Here is a 17,841-nt window from a genome sequence, read left to right as displayed (position 1 = left end):
TAAACTGTCCCATGTGTGATGTCTGTCGTAGTGTTTTCATGTATATGTGTACATGCTATCGTAATGTAATGACGCTAGCGTTGTTCCCATTAGCTAATATGCTAACACGTATACAAGTGTCTGTGTTAGTATTATTAACTTACAAAGGCATTCTTTTTGTATTGTTAGATTTTTACAATTTCTGTAGTAAATTCACAAAAACGTCACTGCGTTATGGAGTCTGTTAAGCTAATTGGAGAGCTAGCTTCCGCAGCTCGTGGGTCCCTGACGATGACTTCTCTTTTGTTTGATCATCCGTTTTACTGCCTTGTCACAGACACCCTTTGGAAACAATTAAGGTATGTAAATAAACGATTACAAAATTATTATTTCTCTGTAAATAACTCATTTCACAACATATATACATCTGCGGCTTCTAGTCTGGTGCGAATAATATATGTGAAAAAATGTTCCACCTCAAATTTTGTGGGTGTGGCTTATATACCGGTGCGCTCTATAGTCCGTAAAATACAGTAATTTAATTTACATAATTTCTTTGACTTTTGCCTGACCCTTGATTACTAAAGAAAATATATCAAATGATATGTTGCGAAGTCGCATGGCCGCAGTTGTAGTGACCCCAAGATGCAGGAACCAGGAGAACGGCGATCAGGTAAGAGGATTTTAATATCATTAAACAGAAGGAAGCAGTCGTGCATGTAGGTTCTACAAACATAAATCAATCCTCAAGCACTGAGGAGCGCGCGAAACATGCTGACTGGCATCAGGTGTGGACCGGCTGCCAATCAACAGCAGGTGAGGGAAAAAAACACAGCGCTCAGCGGGACAAGCAGGAGATGGAACCAAAATAAAAGCACTGATGGGAAGTAAATACAAAACAAGGAAGATCAAACAGAAATTAAGTGACAGATTGTCACATTATGAACATTAAAAAACTGTATTTGCATGTACATACCAGCACAGGAAAGCCTTGCCACATTTCCTTCAGGTCATACAGCCATGGTTTCTAGGAGATGAAATAAGGACAGTCCATGGACAGTCAAGATGAAGACGTACAGTAAATGCGTATTAGGACATTGAAAAGTTAAGGTGGGGGGACTCACGTCGATGAGGGCGGCCAGGCCAGCAATGAAAGCAAGAAGGTAAAAGGTAAATCTCCAACTGCAAGAGAACACACACACACGCACACACACACACGCACGCACACACGTTCTGCTCGGTCAATGGGAGAGACAACAGATGCATTCACAAGCACACACAATGGATGCCCACGCAAATTCCTGCTCCAGTCACAACACAAAAGAATGTGAAAAAGTAGGATGTCAAACCAGGACACAGGGATGGTAGACAAGGGGGACTGTCCCCCCCGTTTCAACATCCAGTACAGGTGCAGCCGAAGGGGACAACAGTCCAAAGAGGAACGTGTGAGGGGCATTGGCCGTGAAGACAGTAATAAGGCGGACAAAATGCTGCATAGTGTGTGCCGCTGTCACACAACCACTCGATTCAGAGACGTTGTAACACCCCGAGCTAATGACACAGACAGCGAGACAAGCATGCAGTCACATGCACGCACACACACACACACACACACACACACACACACATATACATAATACGCACTGAAACACACAAATCTTACTGGCAGATTAAAGGGACCATTCATCACAACAATCCGAACAATATTGATAATTACAGCCACATGTGTTGACTAATCTTTGTAAAAACATCTGGTCCTGTTAAATTAAAATTAGGACTTTTTTGATAATCTTACAATCTTGTTCTCATAATATTACAAATGTATTTTTGATTAAATTCTGACTTTTTCCAAGTAATATTACTGTCAAACCTATTATGATAAAAGTAAAATTTTAGTCAAATGTATTATGTTATCCTAGTAAAATTTCATCTTAATTCTCATAGTGTTTTTACCTGTACAATTTTCTTCATGTAATATTGTAATTTTTTAATGTAAAAATTATGACTTAATATAAAATAAAATTACACATTTTTTTTGTCAAATTACAAGTTTTTATTCTTCATATTACAATGTTATTCTAGTAATATTAACATTTTTTTTTTTTTTATTATAGCATTTTTTAAACTAAATATTAGAAATTACTATTTTGTACTCGTGATAAAAATATTTTTGTGATAATCTTACAACTTTAATATTGTAGAATAATAACATTATTTGCATTTAGAGATGTCCGATAATATCGGACTGCCGATATTATCGGCCGATAAATGCTTTAAAATGTAATATCGGAAATTATCGGTTTCAAAATTATCGGTATCGGTTTCAAAAAGTAAAATGTATGACTTTTTAAAACGCCGCTGTGTACACGGACGTAGGGAGAAGTACAGAGCGCCAATAAACCTTAAAGGCACTGCCTTTGCGTGCCGGCCCAGTCACATAATATCTACGGCTATTCACACACACAAGTGAATGCAATCCATACTTGGTCAACAGCCATACAGGTCACACTGAGGGTGGCCGTATAAACAACTTTAACACTGTTACAAATATGCGCCACACTGTGAACCCACACCAAACAAGAATGACAAACACATTTCGGGAGAACATCCGCACCGTAACACAACATAAACACAACAGAACAAATAACCAGAACCCATTGCAGCACTAACTCTTCCGGGACGCTACAATATACACCCCCGCTACCCTCCCCCCACCTCAACCCCGCGCACCTCAACCTCCTCATGCTCTCTCAGGGAGAGCATGTCCCAAATTCCAAGCTGCTGTTTTGAGGCATGTTAAAAAAAAGAATGCACTTTGTGACTTCAATAATAAATATGGCAGTGCCATGTTGGCATTTTTTTCCATAACTTGAGTTGATTTATTTTGGAAAACCTTGTTACATTGTTTAATGCATCCAGCGGGGCATCACAACAAAATGAGGCATAATAATGTGTTAATTCCACGACTGTATATATCGGTATCGGTTGATATCGGAATCGGTAATTAAGAGTTGGACAATATCGGAATATCGGATATCGGCAAAAAAGCCATTATCGGACATCTCTATTTGCATTACAATCAAAATTAATATGAAACAAAATTTTGATTTGGTTCTTTATTATTACATCTTTTTAATTTGTAATATTTTAAACTTGTTTTTCTGATAACCCTATGGTTCCATTCACACTCATTTATTCTCAAAAAAATTCAGGAGTTTTAACTGGTATTTAAAACATGTTTTTTTTGCAAACATAAGACTTTGTTCTTGTATATTAAATTTGGCTTTTCATAATATTATTCTTTAATTGACATCAAATTGAAAATGTTCATTGCAATCTATTAATAGTAGTATTACACAACTTTTTTTAGTCATAACAAAATTCTCCTGATATAATTTTTTTTTATTTGGAAGCATTCATATTCCTAAAAATATTTTCATATTCCTATACTTTATTCATGTAATATTGCAATTCTGTTTACGTAAAAAGTGTGTCTTAATACAAAATACAATTATACTTTTATTTTTTGTAAAACTACAACTTTTAATCTTCAGATTACAATGTTTTTCTTATCACAATGTTATTATTGTAATATTAGGATTGCTGTCATAAAAATACATATTTTTTTCCTAGTAAAATAATAAAAAATAAATAATACCTTTTAATCGTAAAAAACATACTGTATTTCGGACAATTTTACATCTTTAATAATGTAATATAGAATGTTTAGAATTGAAACTACAAGTTAATATAAAATAAAATGTTATTTTGGTTCTTAAATATTCAAACTTTTTTTTCTAATAATCCTCTGATTTCATTCATACCCATATAGTTTTGTATAAATTCAGATTTTTTTAGCTGGTAATCTAAAAATATTTTCTTGCTAAAGTTAGATTTTAATCTTGTATATTTTTGTAATATTCCATCCATTCATTCATTTTCTACCGCTTGTCCCTCTCTATATATATATATATATATATATATATATATATATATATATATATATATATAAAACATCCCTATCTAATTAATAGTAGTATTACAGAGTATTTTTTGAGTTACAAAATTCTCCTGATATACTTTATTTACTAGTAATATTACAATTAATTCCTGTAAAATATAAGTTTTGGAACATCCAAAGGTTATTCTCACAAAATGATTTATTGTCATGAAACTGCAGCTTTGTTCTAGCAATTACAATTGTATTATTATAATTCTCTGAAGTAATTCCCACAGCACTTATTTTTTGTGACAATGTAGCCATAATTACTTCAGCTTTGCAAGTGAGTGAGCAGAGCTGAGAATGATTACTTTTCTTATCAAGCTTATCAGAGGATCAAGTTGTTAGTTTTACTGCGGCTTGGTTTCCATAAATGATCACACACAAAAACAAGCAACAATGGTGATTGAGTTATCAGTGTATGTGTGTGTGTGTGTGTTCTTGTATTTCTACCCTTCTTGAAACATCAACAAGGAAAAGTACCTTCCATATGAGGAGCGGTGAACAAGTTAGGACATAAATCATGGTCCCAATACGGAAAACCATTGCATCTATTAGAGAATGTTTCATTTGCACCCCTGGTGGTGAAATCTATCAAAATTAGGGTGGTCCCAAAAAGGAAGGATTTTTCAAATTGACTGTGTCGGTTTTAAAAGTGCTCCACCTCTGGTCAACATATGAAATAACAAGTGTGTGTAAAACTTTGAAGTGCTCCCCCTCTGGCCAACATATATAATAACAAGTGTGTGTAAGAAATTGAAATGCGCGACTTCGGCCAAAATAAAAAAATAAAAAATAAATATGTATACAGAGACATACTGTAACAACTTCAAGTAAATAATGATTAAAAACAAATTACAAACAAAAATAAATAAATAAATTAACTAACTAAAACCAGTGTTTTTCTCACAATGTGTCGACTTTTTTCTTATAAAATTGGGAACAATTTCTCATCTTCTTTCTGTTTCCGTAATATTGCAATATTTTCTCGTAAAATTATAACTTTTTAAAGTAAAATTATTACTTTTAATGCAAAATGGTGACACTTGTCTCATAAAATTCTGACTTTTATCACAATATTGCCAATTGTTTTGTTGTTCTTGTAAAACAGTGAATTTTTTTTTGTAAAACAATGACTTTTGTCATAATTTTGCCAAGTAAAATTTTGATTATTATTATAATATTGCCAAAATTGTAAAGTTTTCTTATAAAATTGTGACTTTTGTCGAGTAAATTTACGACTCTTTTCATAAAATTGCCAAAATGCTAAGCTTTTCTTGTAAAATTGTGATTGTTATTGAGTAAAATTACGACTTTTATCATAATATTGCACAAATTATACGTTTTTCTTGTGAAATTGTGACCTTTTTCTTATGAAATTCCAACTCATTTTTCACAATAAGTTTTTTTATATTTGCATAGTATGTCTATGTTATTAATGTTGTAAATACAAATCTTTATATACCTAGAAAGGGTGGTCCTAAAGTGGCACGCATTTTTCAGAGGTCTCAAGAAGGTAACAAATACAAGAATGTGTGTGTGTGTGTGTGTGTGTGTGTGTGTGTGTGTGTGTGTGAAGAGTTGGGGCAAAAGGCAGAGATGCACTGTAGCATGTGCAGGCTAAAAATAGAGGTCTTCTTTTGCCTACAGAAATGTGCTCATACAGTATCAGGAGTGACACATGAATGGCAGCTGTTTCAAGCGCCACTGTTGCGTTGTGGTAACATGCCACATGTTGTATGTCTATGAACGTGTGTGAGTGCGTGTGTGTTTACCTGGCCTCTCGAAACTTCTTCAGCAAGCTGGGCCTGTCCTGATTCCTCCGTCTTCTAAACCATCGCTGCACTTGTCTTTCCGAGCAGCCTGTCTGCTTGCAAAGGTTCACCACTGAAACCTGCAATGATGCAACACTGACCGTTATCACGCGTATGGCTGCAGCGCTTCATCGATTATTTCCGATAGGGAAAAAAATGTAATCGCATTTTATTGCTGTAACTAATAAATAATAATAAATACCAGGCCGCACTGAGAGCACACATGAGAGCGGTGGTGCGTGGCCTGTGTGAGCGTGTGGCGGCAAACAGGCAAAAAGTGAGAGAAAAAAAAAAACACGGCCAAAGGAAAGAGAGCAAGGGACCCAAAGAACACAAAGAGAACCTGTCAAATGTTTTGTAATCATTTCAAACTACAGAAGACAAAAACGAGGTGAAATATTTGCGCTGTCCAACACAGCTGGCATTCCACAATACCAGTGCACCGATGATGCAGCACGTTAGCAGAAAGCATCCTGCATATTTAAACAGCAAACGAGCAGAAACATAGTAAAAGTCTATTTTGGTAGCTAACCCCAACTTGCATCACAAATGTTTCATTCAAACGCATGTGAGGACATGTTAGCATCTATCGTAAATTCCGGACTGTAAGCCGCCACTTTTTTCCTTAGATTTTGAACCCTGCGGCTTATAAAGCGGAGCGGCTAATTTATGAATTTGTTTTCGCTAATGCCTATAATGTTTTGTGTTCAATAGTTTGCATTTATCCCAGGCAGACGACCGAAATGGTTTGTCTTTTGGACAAGTTCGCTCACTGGAGGTATTGCGGGTTGAAAATCTACTTCCTGTTTTAATGCCTGTGGAGGTCTTGCTCCTCCGGGTTCTCTGGACCACCAATGACGGTCATGACAGCCGTGTTCATCTTTGTGAACAATGATTTATTTTGCAATAAGTTGTCCTTCTTGTGCTTTTCAGCCATGTTAAAGGGGAACATTATCACAATTTCAGAAGAGTAAAAACCATTAAAAATCAGTTCCCAGTGGCTTATTTTATTTTTCGACGTTTTTTTCAAAATTTTACCCATCACGCAATATCCCTAAAAAAAGCTTCAAAGTGCCTGATTTTAACCATCGTTATATACACCCGTCCATTTTCCTGTGACGTCACATAGTGAAGCCAACACAAACAAACATGGCGGATAGAACAGCAAGGAATAGCGACATTAGCTCGGATTCAGACTCGTATTTCAACGGCTTAAGCGATTCAACAGATTACGCATGTATTGAAACGGATGGTTGTAGTGTGGAGGCAGGGAGCGAAAACGAAATTGAAGAAGAAACTGAAGCTATTGAGCCATATCGGTTTGAACCGTATGCAAGCGAAACCGACGAAAACGACACGACAGCCAGCGACACGGGAGAAAGCGAGGACGAATTCGGCGATCGCCTTCTAACCAACGATTGGTATGTGTTTGTTTGGCATTAGAGGAAACTAACAACTATGAACTAGGTTTACAGCATATGAAATACAATTGGCAACAACATGCACTTTGAGAGTGCAGACAGCCCAGTTGTCATCAATTAATATATTCTGTAGACATACCCTCATCTGCTCTCTTTTCCTGAAAGCTGATCTGTCCAGTTTTGGAGTTGATGTCAGCAGGCCAGGGAAGCTAGGGTCCATCTCTGTCGTAGCATAGCTTTCGTCGGTAAAGTGTGCGGAACAAACTTCCAATTTCTTGCCACTTTCTCATCTTTGGGCCACTGGTGCAACTTGAATCCGTCCCTGTTTGTGTTGTTACACCCTCCGACAACACACCGACGAGGCATGATGTCTCCAAGGTACGGAAAACAGTCGAAAAAACGGAAAATAACAGAGCTAATTTGACTCTGTGTTTGTAATGTGTTTGAGAAAATGGCGGATTGCTTCCCGATGTGACGTCACGTTGTGACATCATCGCTCCGAGAGTGAATAATAGAAAGGCGTTTAATTCGCCAAAATTCACCCGTTTAGAGTTCGGACATCGGTTAAAAAAATATATGGTCTTTTTTCTGCAACATCAAGGTATATATTGACGCTTACATAGGTCTGGTGATAATGTTCCCCTTTAAAGTTTCTCTCGCTCTCGCTCGTTCTCCACCATCAACCACCCCCTCTCCTTCCCGACTGCTGCTTTTAACAGAGCAACAGGTGATCAGACAAACACTCACAGCTGTGTCATCTACGCACCCGTCACTAATCTCGAAGCCGGTCCTGACACCCCCCGCTTCGCTGCAGGTCCGCAGGCCACGCCCCCCACAATGCCGTAAACCAGAAATAAGCGTCCTTAGCATTTCTTCATTCATCACTCCAAACAATGTTTTTAAGTTTTACAATATAACTAAAACAATTCTCACTTACTATATCGTCCCAAGTGTTATGTCTGTAGGAGTGTTTTCATGCATATTTGTACGTTCTATCGTAATGTAATGAGCATTAGCTCGTATGCTAAAACGTTTAAGTGTCTGTGTTAGTATTATTAACTTACAATGGCATTCTGTTTGTATAGTTCCAGTTTTACTAAATACTCAGTAAATTCACAAAGACGTCACCGTGGAGTTATCGAGTCTGTTTAGCTGATTGGACAGCGAGCTTCCGCATCTAGTGGGTCCATGACGATGACTTCTGTTTTGTTTAATCATCCGTTTTACTGTCGTGCTACAGACACCAATTGGAAACAATTAAGGTCCATAAATAAACATTTACAAAATATCTCTTTGTAAATAACTAATTTCACAATATATGTGTCTGCGGCTTATAGTCCTGTGCGGCTAATACATGAAAACATATTTAATGGGTGCGGCTTATATGTGCGCTCAAAAGTTCGGACAATACAGTACTGTTTGTACAAACGTATGTTAATACTACCCAGTTGTTTGTCCAAAAATCAAACACAACTCTTTTAATAATACCTTTTCAAATGTGAATGTGTTCAATATAATATGTATTTACAGCCGTCCGTTGCCATTTAAAGCATATTCTACTTTTGACCTAAGTTAAATGTTAAAATGCAGTATGTCTTATTTATGTCTCACCTAAATCACAGTGCAGTATTTTTCTTATTTTTTTTAAATCACAGTATTAACCGGGAGTTCCATTTACAGGTGAAGGGTGAAAGCTTCTACCAACGACACAGCTGCTAATCTTGGCGCTAATGTATCCTCAATCAATCAACTTTTTGGTGCGCATCATCTTTAACTTCGGCCTTATCAATAACACATCTCCACATTGGTGAGCCTTTGACACAAGCGAAGTAAAAAACCAACAGCAGCGCAACACTAAATGCCAAGAAGACTTCTATTAGAAGTGTTTGGAAAATTACTTTAAAAAAAAAAATTGTTACAGTTGTTATTTTGCCAAAAAAGTAATATAATTAATAACAGAATTACTCTTTAATGCATGTAATAATTACAAGGGGAAGTAATAAATGTGTGAATTAAAAAAAACTTCAAACATGCAGGTGAGATATTTCATGAGAGCAGAGCGTGTGCATGTGACTTTAAAAGGCGGTTGCTAAGTGACGTGTGACGTCAGCGCCCAGACTGAGCAGCATTAGCTCAGCTGGGCTTGTTAGCTCAGACTTGCAGTTGGCGGGCAGTAATGGCAGCTCTGTTGAATCTTTTCACTGGATTGTGTTAATAAAGAGATGGAATGTGCTTCGACAGCTGTAGTCTCCTTGTCCACAAACGGGGTATTGTTGGATCGCGAGCTTGTCACTTCGGTCACTGATTTGTTTGTTGATTATTCCCTTTGAAAAAGTAATGTGTGTGTGCGTGTGTTGTTGCCTCCTTCTATTTAATACAAATTTCATTTTAGTGTGTTTATTAGCAAAAAGAAAACTTGATGTGCTTCTGACGCTGTCTTGTTGACATACAACCACATCAAACGTACCTCTAACAGCGTTGTAACGTACCTAAAAGTAATTAATTGTTACAAGTAAAAGTAAAGTTACGATTCAGGCATCAATAACACAGCTCCACACAACGTTGGTGAGCCTTGAGAGTGATAAAGAACGACAACGCAGGACACAAAATGCCAACAACACGGCCAATGGTTGGAGCTGCGACTGTCAAGGTGTGACAGACAAACACGTGCCCGTGGTTTCAGCACACGGAAGCCCAGTTCAAACTTGTCGTGTTGTAGTGGCCGGGTGACAACCATAGCAATGACGCTTGATGGATCCTGTAATCTACAGTGGAACACACTCTAGGCTACTGTATTGGTTGGAATGGGAGTAAAGGCTGTTATTGCATGTTTGGAAGGCTGTAATTATGTTTGAAAATGTTAATAGAAGGTCGTAAACAGTTTTATTAATGCTATAATTATAAACATTTTTGATTTATCAATTATAATCCTACTTCTCAGAAATGCGCTTTCTCTGTTCAGGCCTGTAACCAATTAGCCGCAAAAAGACGGGCACGACTGTATTAAGTTTTCAGAATGTGTTATTATTATTCAACAAATATTAGTGTGTCAAATTAAAAAAACATAAAAATGTTCAAAATATATATTTTTTAATCATACTTTATCAGAGAGCCTCTTTGTTTAATTAGGTTTTTTTTATTTTTTATTTCCTAGTTCTAGTGTACCTTTTTGTGTGTTTGCAATATGCTAATGTCTCACATGGGAAAGGTTGAATAGAGTACACGCAAATTGAGTGTTTGTACAGTATAGGTATAGGTCAATAGCAATGCACACAAAACAGTGTGTTTTTTTTTTACTTTTTGTAATTTTCAAATATCATATTTTTTGGACCATAGGGTGCACCGGATTATAAGGCAAACTGCCAAAGAGCGGGTCTATTTAGGTCTATTTTTTAAATTGTTTTAAAAGGCGCACCAAAGTGGTCCTATTATGATTTGTTTTATACATTTAAAACACTTTCTTGTGGTCTACATAACATGTAATGGTGGTTCTTTGGTCAAAATGTTGCATAGATTATGTTTTACAGACCATCTTCAAGTCGCTGTCTGACCGTCTCTTTAGGATGCGCCGTTTTGTGGGCGGATCTTTTATTTATGTGCCTCCACTTCGACAACGTCTTCTCCCCGTCATCTTTGTTGTACCGGTAGTTTGTAGCGCTTCCACAGCGAGTCTACTGACAGATATCAGCGGAGGATGATACCCCACAACAAGAGGATAGAGAAAAAGAAGGAGCTTATTGACTACAGCGTTGACTACAATGGCAGACGCGCACATTTTCGGGACGTATGCAGATCCCAAATACTCATCAGCAGGTACCAATAGGTAAGAAAAGTTGATTTTGCATAATATTGCGTAAGAAAACAACCAAATAATATCCCCTAATAGGTACCATTTTATTGTCCTTATACACACACCATAACAATATGTTGAAGCACAGTACGTCTAACTACGCTAGCCATAATGCTCCGCGTTCAATCAAGTGGTGCGGCTTCGTAGCTTTCCAAAATTGTACTAAAACTTTTTGACAGATTTTTGAGCGCCGTGTGTAATGTTCTTTATTCTCAGCGAAACCTCAAAGTTTTCGTGATGTTTGCTTATGGGTACTTGCTAGCGTCATTTATTGAACAGGCGTCAACCTGCAGTCTACGCGTGTTTCTTACGTGTGACTTCCATCTACTGGTCACACTTAATACAAACCCCGTTTCCATATGAGTTGGGAAATTGTGTTAGATGTAACTATAAACGGAATACAATGATTTGCAAATCATTTTCAACCCATATTCAGTTGAATATGCTACAAAGACAACATATTTGATGTTCAAACTCAAACATTTTTGTGTGTGCAAATAATCATTAACTTTAGAATTTGATGCCAGCAACACGTGACAAAGAAGTTAGGAAAGGTGGCAATAAACACTGATAAAGTTGAGGAATGCTCATCAAACACTTATTTGGAACATCCCACAGGTGAACAGGCAAATTGGGAACAGGTGGGTGCCATGATTAGGTATAAAAGTAGATTCAATGAAATGCTCAGTCATTCACAAACAAGGATGGGGCGAGGGTCACCACTTTGTCAACAAATGCGTGAGCAAATTGTTGAACAGTTTAAGAAAAACCTTTATCAACCAGCTTTTGCAAGGAATTTAGGGATTTCACCATCTACGGTCTGCGATGAGGTGGCGACTTGTCCAGGGTGTACCCCGTCTTCCGCCCAAATGCAGCTGAGATAGGCTCCAGCAACCTCCCGCGACCCCAAAAGGGAAAAGCGGTAGAAAATGGATGGATGGATGGACCATCTACGGTCCGTAATATCATCAAAGGGTTCAGAGAATCTGGAGAAATCACTGCACGTAAGCAGCTAAGCCCGTGACCTTCGATCCCTCAGGCTGTACTGTATCAACAAGCGACATCAGCGTGTAAAGGATATCACCACATGGGCTCAGGAACACTTCAGAAACCCACTGTCAGTAACTACAGTTGGTCGCTACATCTGTAAGTGCAAGTTAAAACTCTCCTATGCAAGGCGGAAACCGTTTATCAACAACACCCAGAAAAGCCGTTGGCCTCGCTGGGCCTGAGCTCATCTAAGATGGACTTATGCAAAGTGGAAAAGTGTTCTGTGGTCTGACAAGTCCACATTTCAAATTGTTTTTGGAAACTGTGGACGTCGTGTCCTCCGGACCAAAGAGGAAAATAACCATCCGGATTGTTATAGGCGCAAAGTTGAAAAGCCAGCATCTGTGATGGTATGGGGGTGTATTAGTGCCCAAGACATAATAATAATAATAATACCTGGGATTTATATAGCGCTTTTCTAAGTACCCAAAGTCGCTTTACATGTAGAACCCATCATTTATTCACACCTGGTGGTGGTAAGCTACTTTCATAGCCACAGCTGCCCTGGGGTAGACTGACGGAAGCGTGGCTGCAATTTTGCGCCAACGGCCCCTCCGACCACCACCTATCATTCTTCATTCAATTCACCGGTGTGAGTGGCACCGGGGGCAAAGGGTGAAGTGTCCCGCCCAAGGACACAACGGCAGCGATTTTTGGATGGTAAGAGGCGGGGAGCGAACCTGCAACCAACAGGTTTCTGGCACGGTTGCTCTACCCACTACGCCATGCCGCCCCTAACATGGGTAACTTACACATCTGTGAAGGCGCCATTAATGCTGAAAGGTACATACAGGTTTTGGAGCAACATATGTTGCCATCCAAGCAACGTTACCATGGACGCCCCTGCTTATTTCAGCAAGACAATGCCAAGCCACGTGTTACATCAACGTAGCTTCATAGTAAAAGAGTGCGGGTACTAGACTGGCCTGCCTGTAGTCCAGACCTGTCTCCCATTGAAAATGTGTGGTGCATTATGTAGCCTAAAATACCACAACAGAGACCCCCGGACTGTTGAACAACTTAAGCTGTACATCAAGCAAGAATGGGAAAGAATTCCACCTGAGAAGCTTAAAAAATGTGTCTCCTCAGTTCCCAAACGTTTACTGAGTGTTGTTAAAAGGAAAGGTGATGTAACACAGTGGTGAACATGCCCTTTCCCAACTACTTTGGCAGGTGTTGCAGCCATGAAATTCTAAGTTAATTATTATTTGCAAAAAAAAATAAAGTTTATGAGTTTGAACATCAAATATCTTGTCTTTGTGAAAAGGATTTGCAAATCATTGTATTACGTTTATATTTACATCTAACACAATTTCCCAACTCATATGGAAACGGGGTTTGTACACCATGTACCAAATAAAATGGCTTCGAGGTCAGTGAGCACAACCAGAACTAATACGTACATTACACGCACCTGGTTATAAGGCGCACTATCGAATTTAAAAAAAAAAAGAAAGGTTTAAGTGCGCCTTAAAGTCTGAAAATATGGTATAAGTGATACATAGTGATGCTCTCATGTTATAAGTGCAATTTATTGTGCTGTGCATCTATATAAAAAAGGGTCATCAGAAATATCCTTGTTTATTTCAACAGTTTTATCTGAACGCAAACTGTGTTTTATTGAACTACTTGATTAATCAAACAAATAAATAAATGGATTACCAAAATATTTCATAGCTGCAGTCCTCATTACGCGTGTTGTGTTGTGCACACGTGCTCACACTGCATAGGTTTATTGTAAATAATTCAATTTATAGACTCTGATGATTAACTTGTGTGATGACTGTATTATGCTGATAGTATATATTTGTACTAGGGATGTCCCGATCCAGGTTTTTGCACTTCCGATCCGATACCGATATTGTTTTTGCATTTCCGATCCGATACCGATACTGACCGATACCGATACTGACCGATACTGGCCTATCCGAGCATGTATTAAAGTTTAAAGTTATTTAGCCTACATAGTTGTCAGAATCATGTTGAAAAGGGTTTTAGTACTCTTGATAACAACTAGCCAGCTGAATTAGGGGAGTTTGAATAATACACAATGGTTGGTAACAAGAAACTGACCTGTTTATTCAAGGATAAACACAAAATAGACAAAATTATACATGACAAACAGAAATGGCATCATTGAACTAGGGCTGGGCGATAGGGCCTTTTTTTAATATTGCGATATTTTAAGGCCATATTGCGATACACAATATATATCTCGATATTTTGCCTTAGCCTTGAATGAACACTTGATGCATATAATCACAGCAGTATGATGATTCTATGTGTTTTGATTGATTGATTGAGACTTTTATTAGTAGGTTGCACAGTGAAGTACATATTCCGTACAATTGACCACTAAATGGTAACACCCGAATAAGTTTTTCAACTTGTTTAAGACGGGGTCCACTTAAATTGATTCATGATACAGATATATACTACCAGATATATACTATCATCATAATACAGTCATCACACAAGATAATCACATTGAATTATTTACATTATTTATAATCCAGGGTGTGGAGGGGGGCGCCTGATGTAAGTGTCAAAAAGACAGCCAAAAGAGTTTGATATGAGAATAAATCTAAAGTTAAAATATAGGGTAGAAATGCACCCATTTGCAGGAAATGTAGTCTTGATTTTCAAAATGTTCTTTCAAGGCTTGCATGTCTACATTAAAACATTCTTCTTCATACTGCATTAATATATGCTACTTTTAAACTTTCATGCAGAGAAGGAAATCACAGCTAAAAAAATCACTAATTTTTTCATACGGTGTTGATGTGGAAATTTTTGCCATTTTGATGGTGTGGAGTCTGGACGTGTGGCACCGAATGGAGATAAGCGTCTCGACAGACGTCACAATATTTGAACAATGATGACGAAAACTGTTGTCTCTGTCGTGTCCGTGTGTCGAAAATTGTTATGCGCTTATTTTTTTATTTGATTTTGTGCGTGGCATAGATTTGCCGTGCGCAGAGGACGCTTGAGCAGGCGCACACCTTAGCGGCTGCGCTAGCATCACAGCTAACGTTAGCCATGCCGCTACCTCGCTCTCTGCTGGGAGAGGACGTATACGTATGTGACGTATGACGTGACAGTATGTGACGTGTGTAAGAAGGTGCGCTCGCTGTCTGTGAGAGGGAGACACAGGAAAGAGTGAGAAGAGCCTGTCGTGTAATGCCAGCAGCTAAAAGCAACTGCGTGAGAATTGTGGATGTGTTGAAGGTGTGCTGGAAAATGCGGAACGGAAATTACGGAGCAGCAGAAAAGTGGAATGTATTATTTAAATAGGTGCGTTGGAAAACACGGACCGGAGTTTTTTTTTTAAACTGGATCTGGATCGGCATTTTCCCATGCCTTGCCGATACGCAATTTTTGGCAAATATCGGCAGCCGATCCGATCCAAATATCGGATCGGGACATCCCTAATTTGTACCATGAATTGATTAACGTGGACCCCGACTTAAACAAGTTGAAAAACTTATTCGGGTGTTACCATTTAGTGGTCAATTGTACGGAACATGTACTGTACTGTGCAATCTACTAATACACGTTTCAATCAATCAATCAAGGTTCAGACATTTACCTGTGTGGGGTTTTTGGTCACAGTACAGTAGTAGGACTCCAGCGTGGGGTTGGGAGGCGCCCGCAGCCGCTCCGTTTCTTTCACTCCCAGCAGAGAGGCCAGAGGCGTTGCCACTGTCCTGTGGACACAACATGGCATATATTGATGGTACACAGTCATCCATCCATCCATCCATCCATTTTTAGAATTTTGTTTTATAAATGCATATTGGGTGATCACTTGGGTGCTTCACGTCCGGTTTATGTGACGTCACGTGACGTCACTTCCTGTTGAAGGGTATACATCGATCACTTTGTTCTACAAGACCTTTAACAGTTTCTCCTCCTTGGTTGCTCCATGCGGCTTTGGTGGATACAGTATATGGCCACAGCAAAAGTCCAAAGGTCAGGGGCTGAGTGGAAGTGTGGCAGCGTTGGTCGAAGACCGTTTGAATACAAAACGTAGTTTGTTTACTCCAATATTTGCGGACTTATCGAAAGATCCAATCTCAGGAAGTACAGGTTTTGCTTTTGTAGTACCAAGGCTCCGGATTGGAGTTAAAGAAAGTACAAGGAACCGTTTGGCAGTGTTTACAGTCGAGCTATTGGCAATCACAGCAGCACTACAGTGGGTAGAAGAGTCACAGCTAAAAAAGGGTCAGCGTTAAGCTCTATTCAATATTTTAGGGTGCAAAGCAGACAAAATATAGTTAATGACATATATCAAAATATTATTCAGGCTCGAGAGGGTGAATACCACTGAAGGTTCCTATGGGTTCCGGCTCACACAGGCATTAAGGGCAATGAATTGGCAGATCAGCAGGCAAAAGAGACACTAACGCTAGAGCAGCACAGAGAGGTACCTCTCAGTAAAAAAAAGAGGCAAAATCTTTTGAAAGAATGGCAATTACATTGGGACATGAGTACAACAAGAAACGTATATGTAATTCAGTACACAGTCGAAGCGGGAAGAACTGTAAGGGGGAGCACAAAAGAGGAAGGAATCATATCACGCATTAGATTAGAACACACCAGACTGAATAAGACATTGCACCTTATCAACAAACACCCAGCAGGATTATGTGACAGCTGCAATGAGTTAGTCAGTGGAACATGCAATCATTCATTGTGGGAAATACAGTAATGAAAGAAGAAAACTAAGAGAGGAAGTTAGAAGACGTGGACTGAAGGAGGTTACTCTGAAAGGGGTACTAAGCAGCACTTACAACATTTTAGTGAAGTTTCTGGAAGAGATGGGTTTATGGAATAGAATTTAGTATGTGAAGGTATGTTTGTATGTACTGTATGTGAGGAGAGGAGAAGGGAGGGAACTCTGGTTCACACGAGTCGGCGATAATGCACCTTTAACGTTGAGTACCCCGCCATTAAACAAGAAAAAGAAAAAGAAGACAGCACAGCATTTATGTTCAATGTGAATACTGGATCTTAGTCGTTTAGACAGTAATGGGTTTATACAAGTTTAGATTGGGGTATGACGTTTCTTAACGGGGAAAGACGTTAATGTCTCTTGTTTTCATGTTAGCATTTACGCTAGCTAGCAAGCTAATGCTATGTCGTTTTATCAACGTGTGGTTTTTAATCTGCAGGTTTTTGATAATTTTAATTTAATTCATCGAGGGTTTTACCATGGTTATCATTATTACTGTTACATCTCTAACTGTCAGAATTCTGTTTAAAAGGAACTGACACAGACTGGGCTGTGGTTTGAATCCCAGCTGTGCAAGGGTATTTCACATTCAATAGTGGGATTGAGGTGCAAACATGGACAGCTACCCTGTTGTGTTGAAAACAACTGTCCAATAAGTATTTTTTATACGTTACACCAGATGCACCAGCCTTGTTGCGGAGTGAGAAGCTGTAAAACCCTAGTAGAGGAATAGAGGAACAGTTTTGTAAGTCAGTGTTTTTCAACCACTGTGCCGCGGAACACTAGTGTACCGTGAGATATTGTTTGGTGTGCCGTGGGACATTATGTAATTTCACCTAATTGGGATAAAATATTTTATGCACACCAGTAATTATAATCTGCAAATAATGTGCCATTGTTGAGTGTCTGTACTGTAGAGAGCTCGGCATATCAGTAGGTGGCAGCAGGTAGCTAATTGATCACTTGTGATCCCGACATGGTTTGTCATGACC

At 38.6% G+C, this 17,841-nt stretch overlaps 1 protein-coding gene across 1 annotated transcript in view; it reads right to left on the bottom strand.

Moving 5' to 3' along the window:
• Positions 1–17,841, bottom strand: part of LOC133621071 (ceramide synthase 2-like) — a 53,060-nt gene that overhangs the window by 12,550 nt on the left and 22,669 nt on the right. The window contains exons 3-6 of the mRNA XM_061982889.2: positions 15,704–15,821; positions 5,755–5,873; positions 1,104–1,161; positions 956–1,006 (exon numbers count right to left, since the gene is read on the bottom strand). Coding sequence (XP_061838873.1) covers positions 956–1,006; positions 1,104–1,161; positions 5,755–5,873; positions 15,704–15,821 — 346 coding nt within the window. The remainder of the gene's footprint in view (positions 1–955; positions 1,007–1,103; positions 1,162–5,754; positions 5,874–15,703; positions 15,822–17,841) is intronic.

Source organism: Nerophis lumbriciformis, linkage group LG21 (assembly GCF_033978685.3).
Source record: "Nerophis lumbriciformis linkage group LG21, RoL_Nlum_v2.1, whole genome shotgun sequence".
Classification (NCBI taxonomy): domain Eukaryota; kingdom Metazoa; phylum Chordata; class Actinopteri; order Syngnathiformes; family Syngnathidae; genus Nerophis; species Nerophis lumbriciformis.
This window is presented reverse-complemented; position numbering and strand designations above follow the sequence as displayed.